We start from the raw sequence: 19,438 nt of genomic DNA, 5'->3' as shown, positions 1-19,438 counted from the left end.
GGCATAATGTGACGAAACGTTTGGAAAGTGCAAAGCCCGGCACTTGATCTTGAATCGATCTATCTTGGGATCGATTTATAGGATTTGTCGATCCAAATTAAAGTGCTTCATGAAATGAATTATGAATTACGTCCTCGACGTTTAATGGAAACATGTTCAAGATAGCTTAAATAAACGGCCACATACACTGCCAACAAACCGAATGCAACAACACACCGCAACTGTACCGTCTTTTAATGGTAATCCGAATCAGTATTAATATTGCCTAATCAAGATTTGAACTTTGATAACAGCGTTTTCAGAGGTGTCAAACATCGGCAGCCGTGCTAGATAACATTTGTTGTTTCGGATTTTTGCTATTGGAAGCTATGTTTATACAAGAAGGTATATATGAACAACATATCTCTAGAAAACCCCATTCTTTGTATTACTTCACGAGCTTCACATGTTGCCGCGATCCAGAAGCTCACACGACATGCATGGGATTTTTTTGTGGTCCAAATCAAAGTTCTTGCATTCTGTGAGAATCGACATCTTACAGAACCAATCAAATAGTCGATAGGATTCAAATTTGGGGTGCTTGAAGCCCACAAATTTGTGTCAAAATCGATTACTAGGATTGGATCAGCTAAATCGTTCAGAAACTAGGGTCAAATTCCCATATGTTCTGGTGCACCGTCCTGCTGGAACACGCAGTGTTCATCTTCATAGAGGTTTCTAAGGCTGGAGGCAGCAACATACACCAAAAGCTAAATATAAAAGTACGCCGCATTGATTTCGGCCTTGTTTTTTTAAGAATACCAAAGGGGGTAGACCGCGTTTGTAGACTGTTCACCCCAAACCGGCATAGACGATGCATTTGGGATGCTTGGCATATTCGTACTAAATTCAGAACTGCTGTCCCTCGTTGGGGGCTACCCCTGGTTAGGGTGAACATCATGTAGTTGCTGCAGCACGAACACTTTTTGTACGAAAAAATTCTTGATCGTCGTGCCAAACAAGGAAACCTCTATGCTCGACTCAGTCTCTTTGTGCAGATCGGATGACGGATACCTGACGATGCAAATGTGTATTCGAATTTATCACTTATCACGTTGTAATTATGGCTCAATCAATTTCTCAGAAGGTATCAGAAGGGCTGTCTTTAATACTATTCTTTGTCTTCATTTAGCCGCAGTGGTATGATGAGTGTTGTGTACGGAGGGATGGTCCGGATGAGAATTATTACCGATCCTGTCGAAAGAAAATCGCCGACGCTAGTACTGAAACAAGGAATAGCAAAAGCTGTTTTTGTTCACTTTTCGTGCGTTTGGGGTTTGGTATCACTGTATTTTTATTATTGGGCTTTTACTAACTAGCGTAATCTCACTACAAAGAGCTGCAGATAAAATAGAAGCCACATTCGATTGGATTAGCGTTTGTTTAACAAACGTGTTGTATAATTCATAAATGCACCAAATCAAATCCAAACACTTGCTCGTCCCCCACATGCATTATTCATAGTGCATTCCGGTCGCTAAAACCGTAAAACCGTTCTCCACAAAGCGCAGTAAATGATACGATGTAGTTTTGTTTGTGTTTCGGTGGCTTACGCGTACTGCTACAATCTGATCGGGTTTATAGCCCAGAATTTCCCCTCGGTTTACCAAACAAACAGGTTTTTTTTCAACCCACCCGGCTTCGCGTAGACGGTAAATGGTTCCGAGACCGCGCTTCATACTATAGCGAGCGGTCTGCGAGGTAACACGCTTCGGACACTGCTCTCTGATCTCATCGAATTGTGCAGCAAGGAGAGGATGGTGCAAGAGTTGTAATACCTCACCAAAGTGCCACAAACAACTAACGGACAGAAATGGCACATTTGATAACAGCTTTTGTTGTGTGCTGCATAGCGCTGGGTAAGATGAACTGTTGCTGAACATTTGGTGCTCCAAAGTCCGATTCTAACATGAGCGTCTCTTGTGCATGTGGTTGGTTTCCAGTCGCCGAAACTCGTTTCGTGTGCCACTATACGACGTGGTCCCGTGATCGACCGGACGAAGGTTCGTTCCAGATCAATGACATCCCGGGCAACCTCTGTTCGCACGTCGTGTACAACTTTCTCGGTGTTAATGAAACGTCGTACCAGCTGGAACTGCTGCAGCCGGAGTACGATATCGGCGAGCGGGGCCTGGAACGTTTTGCCGCGTTAAAAGATCAGTTCCCGCACCTGAAGCTACTGATCGCGGTCGGTGGATGGGCGCACGGTGGTGCAAAGTTTAGCGAGATGGCCAAGTTTCGCACCCGCCGCAATCAGTTCATCGGCAGCGTGATGAAGTTCCTGCACCAGTATCGGCTCGACGGCATTGAGCTGGTTTGGCTGTATCCGGGCAACTTCGATCGTGGCGGTGCGGTAGAGGACAAGGACACCTTCCTTTACTTGGTGTCGGAGCTCGCCAAGGTGATACGGGACGAGGCGAAGCAGTGGGAGGTGGTGATACAGGTGCCCATTGACATATCCCGCATGGCTGTCGGATATCACCAGGAGGAGCTGTGTGCCGTGGCGGATTTTGTGCACATGGTCGGGTATGATCTGCGCGGCTGGTGGAACAACTTTGCGGATGTGCACAGTCCGCTCGCACCGAGACCCAACGATCTAGTGATGGAAAGCTTCGAACATGTAAACGTAGGCGACGGGGTGGACGATTGGCTGTCCAAGGGTTGTCCCCCGCAGAAGGTTACGCTTGGCGTTGCTCTGTTCGGTCGAACGTATCTGCTGGACGATCCGCTGGATAACACCGTCGGTGCGGTTACGATTGGAGCTGGTGAGCCCGGTCCGTACAGCAACGAGCCGGGTTATTTGGGTTATTGTGAGTTTTGCCAAAACCTCACCAGCGACGACTGGACGAAGCGGTGGGACGACGTCGGACTGTGCCCGTACGCCTACAGCGACACGACATGGATCGGTTACGAGAATGAGCGTTCGCTGCAGGAGAAGATCAACTACGCCAAGCGGAAGGGACTCGGTGGGCTGTACGCATTCTCGCTCGACTTGGACGACTACCGAGGTGCGTGCGGTGAACCGTTTCCCCTCACCCGCTATCTCTCCAAATACCACGACGAAACGAAGATCAAAGATTGGCACATTTTCGTGTCGACCACGGAGAAAAAGGAAATCAACACTCCCGGCACGCAATGAGCAGAGGATCGGGAGATGGCGGTATGTGAAGTATTCGTATTGTTTTGCAAATAAAATAATATATCTGACTCTTTACATGTTTGTTGTCGCTGTTAGTTGCGCCTAGCCGGTATCACCCTGCAGGCTATTATTTGTTCAAAACCGGTTATAATTATTCTGGGCTACTGCCAAGCAGCGGTGTAAATTAATTAACAAGACTTAGGCAGGGTAACCCCTGCTCGTTAGGTTGGAATTCCATCTTTCAACAGAGAGCTCACACAATATGAGGGGGGCCAAGACGGGGTGCAGTTCGGACAGCCCGTCAACCCAAGTTAGCCTGCAATGCGTTCTTCAAGAACAGGGCCCAAATGATCAATATTGGAGTACTGCTTGGAGTACATCACAGGAAGCTCCCTTTTTGGATAAGAATCAATGAGGTTTTCCTCTAGGTAAACCGAATTCTTACATTCCACGCCACGTCATCAGTGGCAGTTACCTTAGTGGCACGATATGTCATGCAATTGTTAGACGAAATCTCATATCTCTGCCGGACACCGATGGCGTCCGTCCCCGTATTTCGCTAGTTGTGCTATTTTTTGTGTGTCTATCTCTAAAATTAACCATGGAGGTAGGATGCTCTCGCACTTTTGCGCATATATGTTAGCTCTCCGCCTGATTGCTGCTGGCTCCTCTCCGAATTGCTCCGTGCGTCGTACGTCAGCTGCCCGTCCCCAGGCCGACCCTCACGCACACACACACACACCACACCGTGTTCTTCGCGCCTGGTGCGGCCTCTACCAACGGGGGAAAACTCGTCCGTCACGGGACGTGTGAGATTGGTTTTTTGGGAAATTCGGCAACCACCTTAGCCGCGGCAGCAAACAGACCGGGTTGGCCAGTGAGTGAATCTTCGAGCATCGTCCGAGACGCACGTTGTACGTGGATCTACTTTGCGGTAAATTTTGTGTTTCTTCCCCCACCGTACCGTCAACCGTTACGGGGTTGCAGTACGGTGAATAGGAATTTCGATCCCCCAATCGATCAAGTTCGATTTGTCAGTAAACAGTGGTGCGCATAAATTCCGACCAACCAACCAAAAAAAAATGTGATCTTTATGCTGGCTTTTGAATATCACTTAACAAGATCTTCGACCTTCAAAATCATCAAAATCAATAGCGGTGCTAACCGATGTGTTTTTCCCCGTGTTGTTGTGTAATGTGTTTTACTGTGTGAAGTTTGGGGTGTCCGGGAATCCATACTACGAAGCATAATCGCGACGCGTTGATTTGCGAAATTAAAAAAATAAAAGTGCAAACGTTGTGCAAATGTTGTGCCTGATAATGTGTTTAAATTTGATGATTTATTGAAAAAGGGGGTGAAAAAACCCCACCAATTGAAAGCAAACATGTGTGACGAGCGCTATGCAACGTTGGCTCCCAGTGCATTAATATGAATTGCAATATTTTCTTGATGTTGTTTTACAGTCATATGTAAGTGGAATAAGGCGCGGTACCTAGCGAAGTGAGCAACGATGCGACGAATTTCAGTGTGGGTCCTGTTGGGCCTAGCGCTGTTTACCCTTAGCACTGCGGGTAAGTATGTCTAGACAAACTACTGCAAATGATCAGCTGGCAAGAATGCGAGTCAAGTGCACAGAACGAAAAACAAAAACCAAAAAAACACTCGCGAGTATGTAGTGAAAATTGCAAGTTATATAATTTTATTATGCAACTTCTGCCGCTGGTCGGACGAGCGTGGTGTGGGTCTGGTGGGAATATGCGCGATCGCGTATCCGCGAAACCGAGCAGTTTTGCTCTGTTCCCAAAACCTTCCCCCCCCCCCCCCCAATTCGACAAACAGGGGGAAGGTGACGCGGTGAGGCGAGGCTACTGATGACGGTGTTGGGCGGGTTGGCCACCACATTGCCATCGCCGTGGGGCGCTACGGGGTCGTCCAACAGGCAAAGAGGTTAGGGATTTATTTTTAACCTATTCCGAACTCCTTCCTACGGGGGTTTTGCGAGCTTCTAGACATGGATATATATACTTACACCAGAGCATGTGGCGAGGGTTTTCCCCGCACTGTCCGCCACTGGCTTTTGCCAAAAAAGATAGCTGCAGATTCGATTTTAATTTTCACAAAATAAAAACCCCCGTGCTTTTATCTCATTCCGATGCCGATGGCGCTTGATCCGTGGCCATGATTTTGCCTTGACGTGCCAGGAAAATTTTGTCAGCCCTTTTTTTTTTTGTATCTCCCCCTCTGACACGCTTACACGGTTCTCCTTTTTGGCGGTGACTGCACGTTTGACATGAAATGAACCATAATTTGACAGCGGCAATAGAAGGGATCGAGTCAAGTGCGACCGTCGGAACAAATCGTAATGTTTCTCAAACAATGCTGCGTTGCTAAATCGGTAATAAATTCTACTGTCGGCCTTGGCGGCCACGACCACCGGGGACGTTTTTTTTTCCCCCGCGTGCGGAGGGTAACTTCAATTATCGGCTTACTCACAAACCGGTCGGTTAATACATCACACAACCGCTTCACCACCGTTTGGAGATGAGCTGCTTAAAAAGGATATTTTTAGGAGCCTGTTGTCATAGTCCAACGGACGGTTTGCTGGTGCTCTTTTGCGCGGAAACGTTTGCCTGCTGGTTTGATGTACACAATCATAATGCTGATGTTGTATTTGCACAGCGCTTTCTGCACGAAATGCATTAATCTTCTCAATTTAATTGGAATTGCAGATAGATATTGGTGCAATTGTCAAATCTTAAAGGAAATTGAAAGTAACTGGCATTCGGCAGGGAAAATCGGTGTCCATCGCGAAGAATGGTTCTGTTCGGTTGTATGCCTTAAAGCGAGAAGCGCACCAGGCGCACAAAATCATTCTTTAATTGCTGCTTTCTATTATTAACCGCCGAGAAGCGTAAAAAATGGTTAGGCTCAGATCTCTGTTTGATAATAACTAGTATGACACGGATGTGTACGATGGAATGATGCTACAAGACACGTCGCCATCGTTAGAATGTCTTGCAGACTGTTACTAGCTACACACGGCATTAAATGTATTTTTTAATTTAAAAAAAACGACTGCCATCGTTCCTTCTAGTTGCCATTTCTGAAGAAAGTACCATGCGTCCCCATTGTACGCTACGAGTGCGTCTGCAACAAAACTGCATTTGCTGATTGTACCGTTGGCGTCATTAGTGTCCCTTGTACGATCTTGACACACATTTTCATGGTCCAGTGCTGTACCGCGTTCCACACGCGCAAGACTTCCATCAGGGTCACTATTTTTAAATAGAGATTAATATAGCATCGATGGAAATAGGACCGAAGATGCGCCATCTGCGTGAAATCAAAACTCTCTCACACGACATCTGTAAGCAGACTCGCTTCGGGCTCGCTGTAGATAACATCGGTGTTTTTTTTGTTTTGCGTATCATACCAAATCGTGATGCAATGCGACACGCGAACGAACATATGTCATCGATGTATTTTTGCCCCTTCTACAAACGATGCATCGTTCCACACGATTAGGGCGCAGTAAAACATGCTTTGTTGATGTAACCACTTTGTCCCTCTTTTGCACAGGATTACAGGTACAAGCTGAAGCACCAACCGAGTACGAATGCAGACCTTACATTGAGAGAGCCATTAAAGATCTAAAGTCCGAATCAGGTAGTAGCTGGCGACGACTAGCGCAATACGACCACCGTCTAACGATCATCTCTTTCAGCGGAAGTTGCCGACGAAAATGCCAGCATAGAGAACACGATCGATGTAACAAGCCAGGAAGAGGAGGACAACACGGCAGCGGAGGAAGTGAGTACCGAGGAAACGGACGCAGCTGCGGACGATGGTTCGGAAGAGATAACTCCCTCGGAAGAGGTACAGGAGCAGTTGTTTGCCGATGAAGCGGAGGACGAAGCGACCGAAGCGGACCCGGCAGCTGATGGAGAGTCGGAAAATGTAGAAGACACGGAAGAAACCGAACAGGACGAGGACGATGAGGACGATGAGGACAACCAGGATGAGCAGGACGAGGAGGACGCAACCGAAGAAAATGTGCAATCCGAGGAAACCGAACCGACCGTGTCCGAAGAAGCTGAACAGTCTGAGGACGTCCAAACGGAATCGGAAGAGCTGACGTCCGAAGAATCCGCCAACCAGGTGCTGGACGACAATGAGGAGGATGACGATGATGGCGAGGATGATGACGACGAGGAGGAGAATGATGATGTAGCTACGGTAGAAGTCACTCAATCCGCGGAGGAAGCTACCGAGAGACAGGAAAAAGAAACTGATGATGAAGATGACGACGAAAACGATGATGATGGTGATGATGATGAGGTAAACTGAAGTCTTACTTAATGAAATTGTCTCTTACCCCATGGCATGGCGCCCTTATAAGAGCGTACCATGTGATGTTCATTTACCATCGGACTCGTGAAAGCTTACTGTGCCCAGAAAATTCGACGCGAACCCACACCAATCTCGCTTGTTGTACCGTTTATTGCTACTATGATCATTCCGTGCTTGTGCCTTCCTTGTCGGCTTTCTTACCATTAGTCATTGCTTTGTACCCTTACGTATGCAACATATTTATAGTACTTTCAACTTAATAACGCTAGGATGATGAAGACGAGACGCCAGTAAAAGTAGACGATGAGACCAAATCAGAGGAACAGAATGATGACGATGACGAAGAAGAGAATGATGATGATGATGATGATGATGATGATGAAGAGGAAGAACATGAAGAACAAAATAATACTGAAGATGATGAGGATGATGATGTAGAAGAGGAAAATGCTGCTAAAGGCTCGTACGACGATCGTGAGCAGGAAGATGATGAAAATGCTTCTGCAGAAGATGATGAGGATGACGATCTAGAAGAGGAAAATGCTGCTAAAGCATCGTACGACGATCGTGAGGAGGAAGAGGATGAAGATGTTTCTGCGGAAGACGCAGATACCGTCTCAGAGGAGGGTAGTGAAAATGACGAAGTAGTCGATAGTTCCGAGGACACTAACCAGAATGACGATTTGGTAAGACGTTGAGCATAGTATTGTGGTTTCGTTGCTTAACTGGTGCTCTTTCGTCAGGAAGGAACAAATTCAGAGGAACAGGAAACTGACACAGATAACGACGATGAAGATGAAGATGATTTGACTGAGGAATCGGTGGCTAGTGGTGAGGAAGCTGACACGGAAGAGGCACCGACCAGTGGAGAAGTGGAAGATGATGACGATGATGACAATGTGAGTGAAGAAACGGAACGTGATACAGTGGAAACCAGTACTGCAACAAGCGAGGAGGTATGAGTTATAACAGAGGTTCATTCGGTGCAGGAAATGTCCAACGTCAGTGATAACTAGTGCTCAGTGTAAATGTTAATTAGGCGGTGGTAGTGCATCGATTGATCCTTTCGTTCATTTGCAGGAGAACGACGATTCTGAACCTGAGGCTAGTGAGCAATCTGAGGAGCAAGTGGTCGAAAGTCAGGAAGATGATTCTGCTCCTCAGGATGATGCTTCCAAGGAAGAGCCTGCCGACGAGAGCAGCGAGGACGCAACCACTGTAGAGGATGTAGAATCAACCTCTCAGGAGCAGGAAGAACAAAGCGCTGAAGAGGCATCCGATGTCCAGGAAGCTGCTGAAGAGAGTGCTGAGGAAGCTGACGCAGAATCGGCAGAACAGGAAACCCCTGACGCGGAAGATGAAAGCGAAGAGGAGGTCGTTGTGAAGCAGGACTCGGAGGAATCTTTGGCCCAGGCAGGGGAAGAAAGTGTTGAGAAAGCATCCGAAGAAACCGAAACCGAATCACAGGAAGAGTCATTCCCCGAGGAAGATCTGCTATTGGTAATGAAAATATTGCTTTATCTATTTTATAAGCACGAGCTGTTCAACGATGGCGCGTAGCGATCCATTTCCAGATCTCTACGCTAGCCAGCTTGCATGCGCTATTATTTCATACATCTTATCTGTCTGTCTACGTATCTCACCAGGAGTACGAAATTCCATCGAACCTTAGAGATACTACGCACATCTACGAACTGCTGAATATCAACGACGACGCACCCGCCCGGGAGAAGGCCCTGCAAGATACGGCCGACGTGATCTTGCGCGATCTTAAGCGTATCTACGACAACTCGATCAAACCCCTCGAAACCTTGTACAAGTATCGCGATCTCAGCAACCGTCACTTTGGCGATCCGGAGATATTCTCGAAACCGCTCGTGCTGTTCATGGGTCCGTGGAGCGGTGGCAAATCAACCATTCTGAACTATCTGACACACAATGAGTACACGCCTAACTCTGTGCGGACAGGTATGTATGGGCGGAATCGTGCGGAAACGGTCACAAATTAGCGCAAGCAATGGCTCCGCAGTGGATGCTATTTGACGATCATGTCTCCACCCGTAGGTGCTGAACCGTCGCCCGCATACTTTAACATTTTAATGCACGGTGACGAGCCGGAGGTTTTGGATGGTACCCAACTGGCCGCCGATTGGACTTTCTCGGGATTGCAAAAGTTTGGACAGGGTCTGCTTGACCGTCTGCGTGGTCAAAAGCTGCCCAACCAGCTGCTCGAAAGGGTAAGTGAGCAATGTCTGTAAGATTGTGATACTATTTCGCTACGACCACTACGGTGCCGCAGAGCAACGTAGACACCGTACAGCCCTTGCGGCATTTATTGCCACTTTGCGGGCAGCTAGCAGCTGTTGCGGTGTCGATCTAGGTTGACATTTCGTGCATCACGCACTCTGGCCGGATTGCGACAGAACTGCTCAAAATAGAATGTCTGTCTTTGCGTTCTATTTTTACGTTACGCTTCTCGCGAGTAAAAAGCTTAACTTTCACTGCCAACTGCTTGTTTGCAAGCCACCCTGTTCGTTGCCGATTAGAGCTCTTGACCCTAGCTAACGTGCACTCATTCCGCCAAACCCATCCATCGCGCGTCGTTGCAGGTTAACATTGTGGAAATTCCAGGCATTTTGGAGGTCCGGAAGCAGGTGTCCAAGTACTTCCCGTTCAACGATGCCTGCCAGTGGTTTATTGATCGCGCTGACATCATCTTCCTGGTGTACGACCCATCCAAGCTGGACGTTGGACCAGAAACTGAAGCCATCCTGGACCAGCTCAAGGGACGAGAATATCAGGTAGCTTGTGGTAGTATTACGATGGAAACCCACCAGCGCTATATCGATTTCTTCTTCTAACCCACCAACGCAGACCCGAATCCTACTAAACAAAGCTGATCAAGTGAAACCTGAGGAGCTGTTGCGAGTGCAGAGTGCCTTGATCTGGAACATTTCTCCGCTGATGTCGTCGGCGCAACCACCGGTCATGTACACGGTGTCTCTATGGTCCAATCCGTTCGAAGTAGGAGCACCCGTCCGTCTGCTCCAAGCACAGGAACGAACTTTGCTGCTCGATCTTGGCCAGGCTATCGATAAACGAATTGAGAACAAAATTGCCAGTGCACGTCGATTTGCGGTAAGTCAGTGCTAGCTTTCCAACTGGCGATCATCGTTAAGCAATTTGGGTTCTTACGACATTTTTGTAGGTTCGCGTCCGCAATCACGCGAAGATGGTGGATTGCTACCTCACTACGTACTACAACCACAAGACGCTGTTCGGTAATAAGAAGCAGATTTCCGAGAAAATCATTGCCAACCCGCAGGACTATCACATCTACGAGGGCCTTTCGACGTTGACCAACATTTCTCGATACGATCTGCCCGATCCGGAAGTTTATCGGGATTTCTTCCACCTGAACCCTCTGTACGAGTTCAAGAAGCTTTCCGAAACGTGCACATACTTCCGCGGCTGTCCGATCAACAAGCTCGACGTTGCGATTGCGTACGAGCTGCCCGAACTGGTCGGCAAGTACAAGAAAATGTCGGAGGCTGCTCTTGCTAAGCTGGATGTACTCACGCCCACATCCGATTTCGGCAAGGGGAAATCGAATAGTTGAGCGAAAGGCACGCTTTTTGTACGATCGATAAACTTGCATTCAGTGCGTAATGTTAAAGTAGTGTAGTACGGTATATTCTTATTTATTTATTTATTTTTTTCATTTTCCCTAACGAATCTTCTACTACTTCCTATCGTCGTAGCTTCAATGTCTCTGAAATATCTCAGTTTGGGGACATTGAAACACAAATCTGTGCTTTTATGATTTTCTCTTGTTTCCTTCTAATTCTTAGAGGTTTTAAGGTTGTATCGGAACGAACCTAACAAACCATAATTAATTGAAAATGCTTCTGCTGCTCACAAAGTGAATAGCTCGTGTTAGGAGATATTGAACTATAAGAAAAGTATCGATGAAAGGATGGGGTGTTTACCGTTTTGTTAAAAAAATGTTACAAAATAACATACAGGTTGTCTGAATTTCTCAGACAACACAACTTCAAGGCGCGCACTTAGCTAAACAATACCTTACAACAAAGGTTACCCGCTGACCCGATTTCAAACAGAAGAAAGAAGTGTGCATCGAAAACGAACATGAAGTTTGCCTATGTGATAAATGATGGCTCAGAGCATAAGAAGACATTGCAATGTATAGTTTACATCGCGGTACGCTAATGCAGCAGCAGCAGCAGCAGCAAGGAGGATAAACTATACACAACCAGAGTTACGTTTGGAGCAATTTGTGACTCTAGACCAGACTGATTGATACAGGTAAACGCAATGCTACAACTCGGAAAACAGGGCAATACTACCGCCGACATTCGAAAAGCAAACAAGAGAAAGTTGAATAAAAATTGTAAAACCAAAGAAGTTACAAAATGGTAATAATGTTGTTTCAATTTCATCAATTAGTAAAATATCGTGATATCTAGAGCATTGAAATTTGAAGAATGTGTTGCAAGAATAGTTGCATTTAGCTATTATGTTACGACAATATTTATTAGTTTTCCCTCATTTTGTGATACGCTTCTTCGCTCAACAATCTTTCCTTTAACGCATCACAATGTTCTGGCTTCGGCATTACTATTGCAACGTATCCTTCTCCACTGAGACCCATCATATCCGGCTTATCAACGATACGATCATTTACTTCTACCAGTTTACCCTGCACACAAGATCTTACCTTATACACACTGTCGTCCACACACGTCACCAACGCCAGCGTAGAATCGGCCTGCAGGATCATTCCTCCACTCTTTTTACGACCCGACACCTTGTTCTCGCTTCGGTCGAATTTGCCTACTTCGAAGCTTACGCTCCGGATGCCCTTCTTAAATGCGACATGTTCTTTGGCGAGACCCACCAAACATATTCGGTTGGAGTGGAATAATATCTGCTGGGGCTCATCTGACTTATTGGCCGGTACGTTATACAGTTTCGTATAGAAACGCTCTACAATCGATGGCTGATTCTCTATGAAATCGTTCACTATTGAGGGAACTTTTACGCCGCGAATTTCCTGCGATTCCTCTTCGTACCAGTAATCTTCCAAGGACGTCAACATCCTTGCTGTTCTCTCATCAGCTGCTGAACACGTTTCTGTTTTTCCAGTGCTTTCTCTCGGTTTAGTTTCTGGCGAGTTTTCCTTTCATTCCGCAAGCACACTATCATTTGGCGATCCAGATCATTGCAGATGCCAAGGAATTTGGCAAATTTATTCTACAAAACAAAATGTAAGCAATTTATATGTGAGGAACAAACGTATTGTACGAGCTGGTTACACCTTACCTCGGAATGACACTTTTTCAACTCTTCGATTATTAAATTGCATTCAGTTGAATGTAAATGCGGAGATAGGTCTGTATGCATTCCTGTCACTTAAATAAACTCTATAAAAGCACGATTGTTAGCGGATTTATGTGATTTTTCGCACCGAACAATTACACAACGTTTGGCAGAGCAGCATTTTTTCAACAGTTTGTTATGACAGATCAAACCGGCACTTCTGAACCGACGCAGCGCAGGTTTTACCAAACATTACTTCGACGGCCATATTGGAATACTGTGTGACAGTTTCTGACCATGATCTGCTGCAGTGGGTTTTTGAATGAATATTATGCAGTTTCTTTCGCTGTAACGTATAGAATTTACTGTCCATCGCTTAAATTGAGTCAATCGATACACATGAAGCACCCACAAAGTACTGTTCATCCAAAATAAGTTCCACTGCAATATTGAAATGATCCAGCCTTGTCGCACAGCTCGTGTTTGACATTGCTTAAATTTCTGTACGTGTGTCATTCTGTGTTTACGTGCCGAAATTAATTAATAAATAAGATTCGCAGCTTCCAGAGCAACTGACTGAAATAATAGTTTAAGTTATTTCATGTTAATTTGTTTTTTAGACATTTTACCGCAACATCGACCATACCAAAATGGGAACCGAGTGGGATGGTGAGTTCTTGTGTCGCAAATATCGGGCACTGTAAACAAACTTTCTCCTCATTGCACTCTTCACTTTCAGCGCTTCGGAAGCAGGCTCGCCATTTGGAGAACGACATCGATATGAAATTGATCGCCTTCAACAAGGTTGGCGTTGGTGCAGCTAGCTCCTCTGCGACGGCTAGCAACACGGACACGTCACCTCTGCTAGGGGACCATGTCTTTGAATCGCTATCATTGGAGATAGAGCAAATGCTGGACAAACTGTCCAACATCAATGAAAAGATGTCTGAGATTCCAAACAGTGGTGCAGCCGTCATGCATGTACTACAAAGACACCGCGAAATACTGCACGTAAGACCGTAAACCGAACCCTATTTGGCTGGCGCTGAAGAGAGTTACCGGCTAAAGATTATACTTGTTTATCGGTTGTTGTAGGGTTACCGGCAGGAATATTTGAAGATACAGGCAAACCACACGACGCGCATGGAACGCGAAGAGTTGTTGCGTGGGTCTGGGCTGGGAACTTCGTCTCCATCAACGTCCGGGTTGAGCCGTCGGGATATGTACCTTAAGGAAAATACCCATTTGCACAGTTCCAGCTCGCTAGTGAATGACCAAATCAGCATCGCGATGGAAACAAAAGAACATCTAACATCACAGCGGCAACACTTGAAGCGGTTCCAAACGCGTATGCACGATATATCGAACCGCTTTCCGCTCATATCCAGGTAGGTTGGTTCTAAAAATGTCCTCGGCATGGAAAATATCCTTCCCTTCTTAATGTTTCGCTCCTTTCGATTCCATTTCGTGCAGCCTAATCCAACGAATCAATATACGCAAGCGAAGGGAGTCACTTATCATTGGCGGCGTGATAGCGGTCTGTACAATCTTACTACTGTTGTACGCATTTCACTGACTCTCCCGTTGTTCGTCGCTATTGAACTAAAGATATCGCTACCAGCGCATTTTATATGTTTCTTTTACTCTATCTTTCGGAGCGGAAGATTCCAGTCAAAAAGTTAATTAATACCACGGTGTCTGTTGATGATGTGTAACTATTTGTATAAAAAACCCGCAAATAAATAATGTGATATTCTTAACTAACTGAATGGTGCACGGAATCTTGAATGATTAAATTTAGGAATTTTTACCGATAAAATAATTTATTTGTCATACATTATCCTACTTACATCTAGTGTTGCCAATAGTTTGATCGTATCCAAACAGCAACCGTTACTAAAACACATTTGGATGAAAGAATTTGGCCAGTTTAACACCTACTGCTAATTCGTTACTCAAATTACCAAAGCTTGGCAGTAGCCCAGGGATCGGGAGCAACTGCCGCAACAACTGGCTTTTCTACGATATAAGGAGTATGCACCGGGACAGGAACGGGCTTTGGAATGGCTACCGGAACGGGTGCCGGTACGGGATAGCCCACGTGCTTAATTACAGGCACCGGCACGGGATGTGGCACGGCTACCGGATAGGGACGATCAATCGGTACTGGATACGGCTTTTCAACCGGGACGGCATATGGTCGTGGAACAGCCACCGGGTATGGACGATCTATCGGAACTGGTACATGGACCTGTGGTAAGAATGACATGTGAAATAGTTAGAACATGGTGCTGAAAGGTGCTCCTACTTTGATTCTTACTTTGACTGGTACGGGGTATGGTCTCTCGACTGGTACTGCGTACGGTGCCGGAATAGGAATTCCAACCTTCTTCGTAACCACCGTGTGCGTATGAGCGTGAGATCCTAGATACGGGCCTCCGGCAAAGGCGGGCAATGCGGGTCCAGGTAGGGCGACTGGTGTCAATGGATCGGCCGCTGGTAACAGATGCTGATGGACCGAATGTGCGAAAGCGTGTCCGTAAACGGGTGCCGCTGGAGCATACGCACCGAGTCCGAAGATTCCCCGTTTCTCTTTCTTCGAGGCCAACTGCTTGAAGGGCTGTTCGGCTGGTTGGTTTTGATTACCTTTTACCAACCCGCTAATATCCTTTTCCGCTCCAGCGTAAACTAACGCTAAAGGTAGCACGGCTAATATCTAGAGAGAGGAGTTGAGTTTAGACCAAAAGACAATTTTGATCATTAATCTATAACTTTGTAACTTAATACGAATACGAATTAAGTATAGAATTTCATACGAAATTCCGTTCGTTCCGTTCCGTTTTTGTTGCAATTACCATCTAAGGAGATGGTCTTTGTTCATCATGTTAAACTATATACCCTCAAGTTGGATCCTTAAGTCTCAAGTTCGAGTCTTGGACACAAGTCCTGTGTAAAGGGGAAGTCTTGCGGGTTTTATGAAAGGACCAGCGTCACTACCACCTTACCACGCCATGAAAGCATAATTGTTTTCCGAAATGCTAATTTCCATAATAATCTTTTATGAAACGGATCTGTTACTATGGAACACCCAAAAACTGCCTGGTAATAAATCGTCAGCAACCAACCGTGACGATGCTCAGCATTTTGGACCTTGCAAGAAGTTTTATCACAAAACAAAACCAGTACTCTAATTTGCATCAAAACATGTTGCATGCTGGATGGCGCTCTCCTTCGTAATCCATCCTCGAAAAGAAACTAATGATTAATAGAACTCAGTTTTTAGTATATTCTCCATTAAGGATTCCCTTTCGACTGAAGGATGCTTAGTTGACAACTTGTAAATGAATATTTATTAGCTGGTCCAGTTCAGACAAGGACCTGTTTTGTGCTCACGCACGTAAATCTTTTTTGATGGGAGATTTATGTCCTCTTTTTACACGTAAAACGAGAAAGAGAAAAATACATATTCGTTGGATACAAGGAAAGTCCAATATTTTGGAGCAACTCGATGCCTTTGTCTAATCCTGTCTACGATGGAAGATGGCCGTCTAGCGGTATCGACACCACTCTACATGTGATAGTTGGCTGATAATTAGATTTTTTTTCAATTCCCATGACCCATGCACTCCATTAAAATCCAGAATAAGAAGGACCTTGCGCATTTTTGTGCTATAAAAAAGGTAATAATGGAAGATGGAGACTTGCAGGTCATTTGTCACGTACCAAAAGCTTCATTTTTTGTGTGTTCTCTGGTCGTAGTTGCTGCACTCGAGCCCGAGATAATAACCGAGGAACTATACGAGGTTCGTAAAACAGCACTTCCACTGCTTGCACTGGACTGTCCTTCACCGATTTCCGTTGGCTAATACGGTTGCACGGGAACGTTCCGGGAACGGGAACGATGTAGATCGCGCACGTGTTCCTTCTCACACGAGTACTTGACGGTTGGTTCTTTTTTGGCCCCACAGATTCACACTTCGTTACACCGTCGTACACACATCTAATGGATCGAAAATCACCAGGAATCACCAGGAAGATGACTGCAGCAAAAAAAAATCTTGCCCGTCTCACAGTTACCAGTGAGCTGGCACACCTTTTACACGGAACGTTCAATCGCGAATTGATCGCCTACGATCCGGTCGTCCGAAATCTTATACAGACCACAAAGGTAACTCCCTCCAGAAGCAACCCCCGGGGGAATGGCCAAATTAATTGTCCCGAGCCGAACCGGGCGTCGGTGCGCATCGTGCGCCTTTGTTAGCGAAACATTTCCAATTGGGCAGACGCTTGGTGGAAGGGACACATTTCATTTGGCTGGCAAGGCTGGAATGTGCGCGTTGTGGGAGGATACCGCCACAGCCGCTAGTCGCCGGTGTAGTGTTAGCGACGCACTTGCAACACCTGTCCATCCAAAGCGTTATCGACAGGCGTGACACAGGCACGGTTGTCGGGCCGTATTCAAATTCGGCCAATAATCGTTCTGGGCGCTTTGGTTTTGCAATGCAGCACTAGTGTTGGTACACGACCGGATACGCGTTGCGAGAGTGGTGTTGCAGTTTCTTCTACATTTGCGGAAAGCCATGCGGGCAAGTGATGGCGTAATGGTTAATTGGCGGATAATCAATTACATTTGTAGCACTATTGTTTTTTTTGCTCGTTTCTTACTCTGGTGGCCCTTGGTTGCACTTGACCCGCATTGTTGCTTTTGTGGCAACAGCTGCAGCGCAACATAATTGTGTTGCGTTATTCAATGTCAATAAATGGAATGTGAGTGTAGTTGGAGCTTTTAAACTAGTTCGGGGAATAGAAATCTGCGTGCTGTTGTTGCGTGATATTCTATAGGCATTTCTTGAAGAAGTGTCTAGGATTTCTTCGGATCTTGGGGAGATCCCGACATCCATTGCCTTTCCTGAGCTGTTTTGAATATCTAACTATGCGAAGTTAAGTTTCACCAACTTAAAGTCCTCGTTTGAAATGTCCCACATGTAAGCGCCTTTTCCGGAGTCGCTGTCAGACTTTCAACCTTTCACGGCATTTCATTCTTGCTTGATGCTTCATTTTTCTTACAAGCAAAAAGCGCTTCCATCGAACATAAAAAAAAGACAAACCTCGGCTTCGTTACATGTCTTCATGGTACAGTTAAAGCTATCCATGTGGAAACGGACATTTGCAACTGACACCTGCCTGGGAGAGCTCGTCTGGCGTATGCACTGGGAACGCTACGAGCTTCCCTTCATCTCGGGCGTGCAATATGCATCAGTCGGTAGCGCTGTATATTTTTTTTCCTTATTGTAAAGGAATATAACCTTGAAATGTGTGACATTCAACCGACGGTACACATATTTTATTGATCAAAGAACGGTTTATTGGAACCAATGTGTTTCATTTTCCAACAATTTGTCACGCTCTGTACGTTTGTCACGGATATGATGTGGTTTTTGTTCAATTAAAAGGCTCGTGTACCTTCATGCAGGTAGGCGTTTGTGGTTAATGATATAAATTCAGATGATTCACGGAACTCTGTATTGGTGGGGCAAGCAATATATGAGAATGCAGAAGGAATTCTTTCGACGGTATGGTGTGTATCGAGCTGATTAATTATATTAACACAGAATAATCTCATTGCTTTTATTTGATTGCCCCTGGTAAAGCAAATATAATTAATCCTTAAATCCAAAAATAATTATTGTAGTTAATTATTCTCACCCCCTTCATTCCTCCTCTCTTTGCTAACAAACTAATAGGAATAAAAACTTCCTCTGCAGCCATATAATTAAACCATTAAAACATTCTTACTGTACGCGAATCTTGCAAAACAGACCACTACCTTCAGTCAGCGATTAGTTCACGCGGGAAACACAGATGAAATGGAAACAGGAAACAGCCGCGCGTATCGGGCTGACAACGTCGGCTGATGTTGTAATCGATGATCGGTGACAGTGTCCCTTTTTTGTGTGGCACGGTACGGGCACGATTATGATACGCACACGGACGGCCAGGTGCGATATCATTCGATAGGTGAGCGGAATGCATAAAAAAAAACGCACGCTGTGGATAGGTGTTGTCCAGGTTCAGCTGTTAAGCCGCGTATTATGCGGTTCCCACTTTCACTGGGTGCCACACGTGGGGACACGTTCCACGCGTGGGACGTGGGGGGGCGGTGAAGGAGGCACGGGTGCGTACGAACGCGATTTAATTTGTGAGGTGATTAATTGCGAAACAATTATTGACGTGGCGGCGTGTGGATATCAATGTATGTTTCGATTAGTTTGGATTGTTGGGAAGAGAAACTTTCGTGCATATGCTGACGAACAAACAGACATCAGGTAGGTTGAGCACAATTTCGATTTCTACATTGATGTATCAATGCTGATGAATTAATTTGTAACTGTTATTTGAGTTTGATGTTATTAATTTATTATTTAAAAAATTGTATGACCCTAAAAGCAAAAATATTAAGCTTTTATACTTTTTGAGAAACTTTCATTCAACTACAACAATTCCTTGTTTGATATTCGTCAACTTCTCGTACAATGAAGAAATGCAGCAAAAGTAACCCCCCCCCCCCCC

The 19,438-nt window shown here is 45.6% G+C and overlaps 6 protein-coding genes across 6 annotated transcripts; 3 read left to right on the top strand and 3 right to left on the bottom strand.

Annotated features, from left to right (window-relative positions):
• The first annotated feature begins 1,852 nt into the window (after positions 1 to 1,852).
• Positions 1,853 to 3,178, top strand: LOC128709697 (endochitinase-like). Its single transcript, XM_053804707.1, has 2 exons — positions 1,853 to 1,898; positions 1,983 to 3,178. The coding sequence occupies exons 1-2, from the start codon at positions 1,853 to 1,855 to the stop codon at positions 3,176 to 3,178; spliced, it is 1,242 nt and encodes a 413-aa protein (XP_053660682.1).
• Positions 3,179 to 4,688: 1,510 nt separating this feature from the next.
• On the top strand, positions 4,689 to 11,147 carry LOC128710377 (dentin sialophosphoprotein). Its single transcript, XM_053805429.1, has 11 exons — positions 4,689 to 4,749; positions 6,758 to 6,844; positions 6,903 to 7,516; positions 7,798 to 8,214; positions 8,272 to 8,484; positions 8,609 to 9,028; positions 9,175 to 9,496; positions 9,593 to 9,765; positions 10,138 to 10,329; positions 10,403 to 10,666; positions 10,737 to 11,147. Exons 1-11 carry the CDS (start codon positions 4,689 to 4,691, stop codon positions 11,145 to 11,147), a joined length of 3,174 nt encoding a protein of 1,057 aa, XP_053661404.1.
• Positions 11,148 to 12,083: 936 nt separating this feature from the next.
• On the bottom strand, positions 12,084 to 12,647 carry LOC128709693 (protein Abitram). Its single transcript, XM_053804703.1, has one exon. It carries the CDS (start codon positions 12,645 to 12,647, stop codon positions 12,084 to 12,086), a length of 564 nt encoding a protein of 187 aa, XP_053660678.1.
• Positions 12,648 to 12,649: 2 nt separating this feature from the next.
• LOC128709688 (COX assembly mitochondrial protein 2 homolog) lies at positions 12,650 to 12,952 on the bottom strand (the record flags this gene model as incomplete). The annotated part of the gene is made up of 2 exons (XM_053804697.1): positions 12,872 to 12,952; positions 12,650 to 12,802 (listed from the first exon to the last, which is right to left on the bottom strand). Coding segments are annotated over exons 1-2 (234 nt in total), but the record flags the coding sequence as incomplete, so codon positions are not given.
• Positions 12,953 to 13,518: 566 nt separating this feature from the next.
• Positions 13,519 to 14,444, top strand: LOC128707019 (Golgi SNAP receptor complex member 1). Its single transcript, XM_053801963.1, has 4 exons — positions 13,519 to 13,537; positions 13,608 to 13,879; positions 13,964 to 14,256; positions 14,342 to 14,444. The coding sequence occupies exons 1-4, from the start codon at positions 13,519 to 13,521 to the stop codon at positions 14,442 to 14,444; spliced, it is 687 nt and encodes a 228-aa protein (XP_053657938.1).
• A 384-nt stretch (positions 14,445 to 14,828) lies between these two features.
• On the bottom strand, positions 14,829 to 16,603 carry LOC128719598 (tetra-peptide repeat homeobox protein 1-like). The gene is made up of 3 exons (XM_053813224.1): positions 16,592 to 16,603; positions 15,189 to 15,584; positions 14,829 to 15,119 (listed from the first exon to the last, which is right to left on the bottom strand). Exons 1-3 carry the CDS (start codon positions 16,601 to 16,603, stop codon positions 14,829 to 14,831), a joined length of 699 nt encoding a protein of 232 aa, XP_053669199.1.
• Positions 16,604 to 19,438: the final 2,835 nt, after the last annotated feature.

This window comes from Anopheles marshallii, chromosome 2 (assembly GCF_943734725.1).
Source record: "Anopheles marshallii chromosome 2, idAnoMarsDA_429_01, whole genome shotgun sequence".
In the NCBI taxonomy this organism is placed as follows: Eukaryota; Metazoa; Arthropoda; class Insecta; order Diptera; family Culicidae; genus Anopheles; species Anopheles marshallii.
This window is presented reverse-complemented; position numbering and strand designations above follow the sequence as displayed.

Coding starts and splice junctions, on each gene's coding strand:
- LOC128709697 (XM_053804707.1), top strand. CDS start 1,853: ATGGCACATTTGATAACAGCTTTTGTTGTGTGCTGCATAGCGCTGG. Junction 1,899..1,982: donor TGTGTGCTGCATAGCGCTGG/GTAAGATGAACT, acceptor GTTGGTTTCCAG/TCGCCGAAACTCGTTTCGTG.
- LOC128710377 (XM_053805429.1), top strand. CDS start 4,689: ATGCGACGAATTTCAGTGTGGGTCCTGTTGGGCCTAGCGCTGTTTACC. Junction 8,215..8,271: donor CTAACCAGAATGACGATTTG/GTAAGACGTTGA, acceptor CTCTTTCGTCAG/GAAGGAACAAATTCAGAGGA. Junction 10,330..10,402: donor TCAAGGGACGAGAATATCAG/GTAGCTTGTGGT, acceptor CCACCAACGCAG/ACCCGAATCCTACTAAACAA.
- LOC128709693 (XM_053804703.1), bottom strand. CDS start 12,647: ATGTTGACGTCCTTGGAAGATTACTGGTACGAAGAGGAATCGCAGGAA.
- LOC128707019 (XM_053801963.1), top strand. Junction 13,880..13,963: donor GACACCGCGAAATACTGCAC/GTAAGACCGTAA, acceptor CGGTTGTTGTAG/GGTTACCGGCAGGAATATTT. Junction 14,257..14,341: donor CGCTTTCCGCTCATATCCAG/GTAGGTTGGTTC, acceptor CATTTCGTGCAG/CCTAATCCAACGAATCAATA.
- LOC128719598 (XM_053813224.1), bottom strand. Junction 15,120..15,188: donor CATACCCCGTACCAGTCAAA/GTAAGAATCAAA, acceptor TTCTTACCACAG/GTCCATGTACCAGTTCCGAT.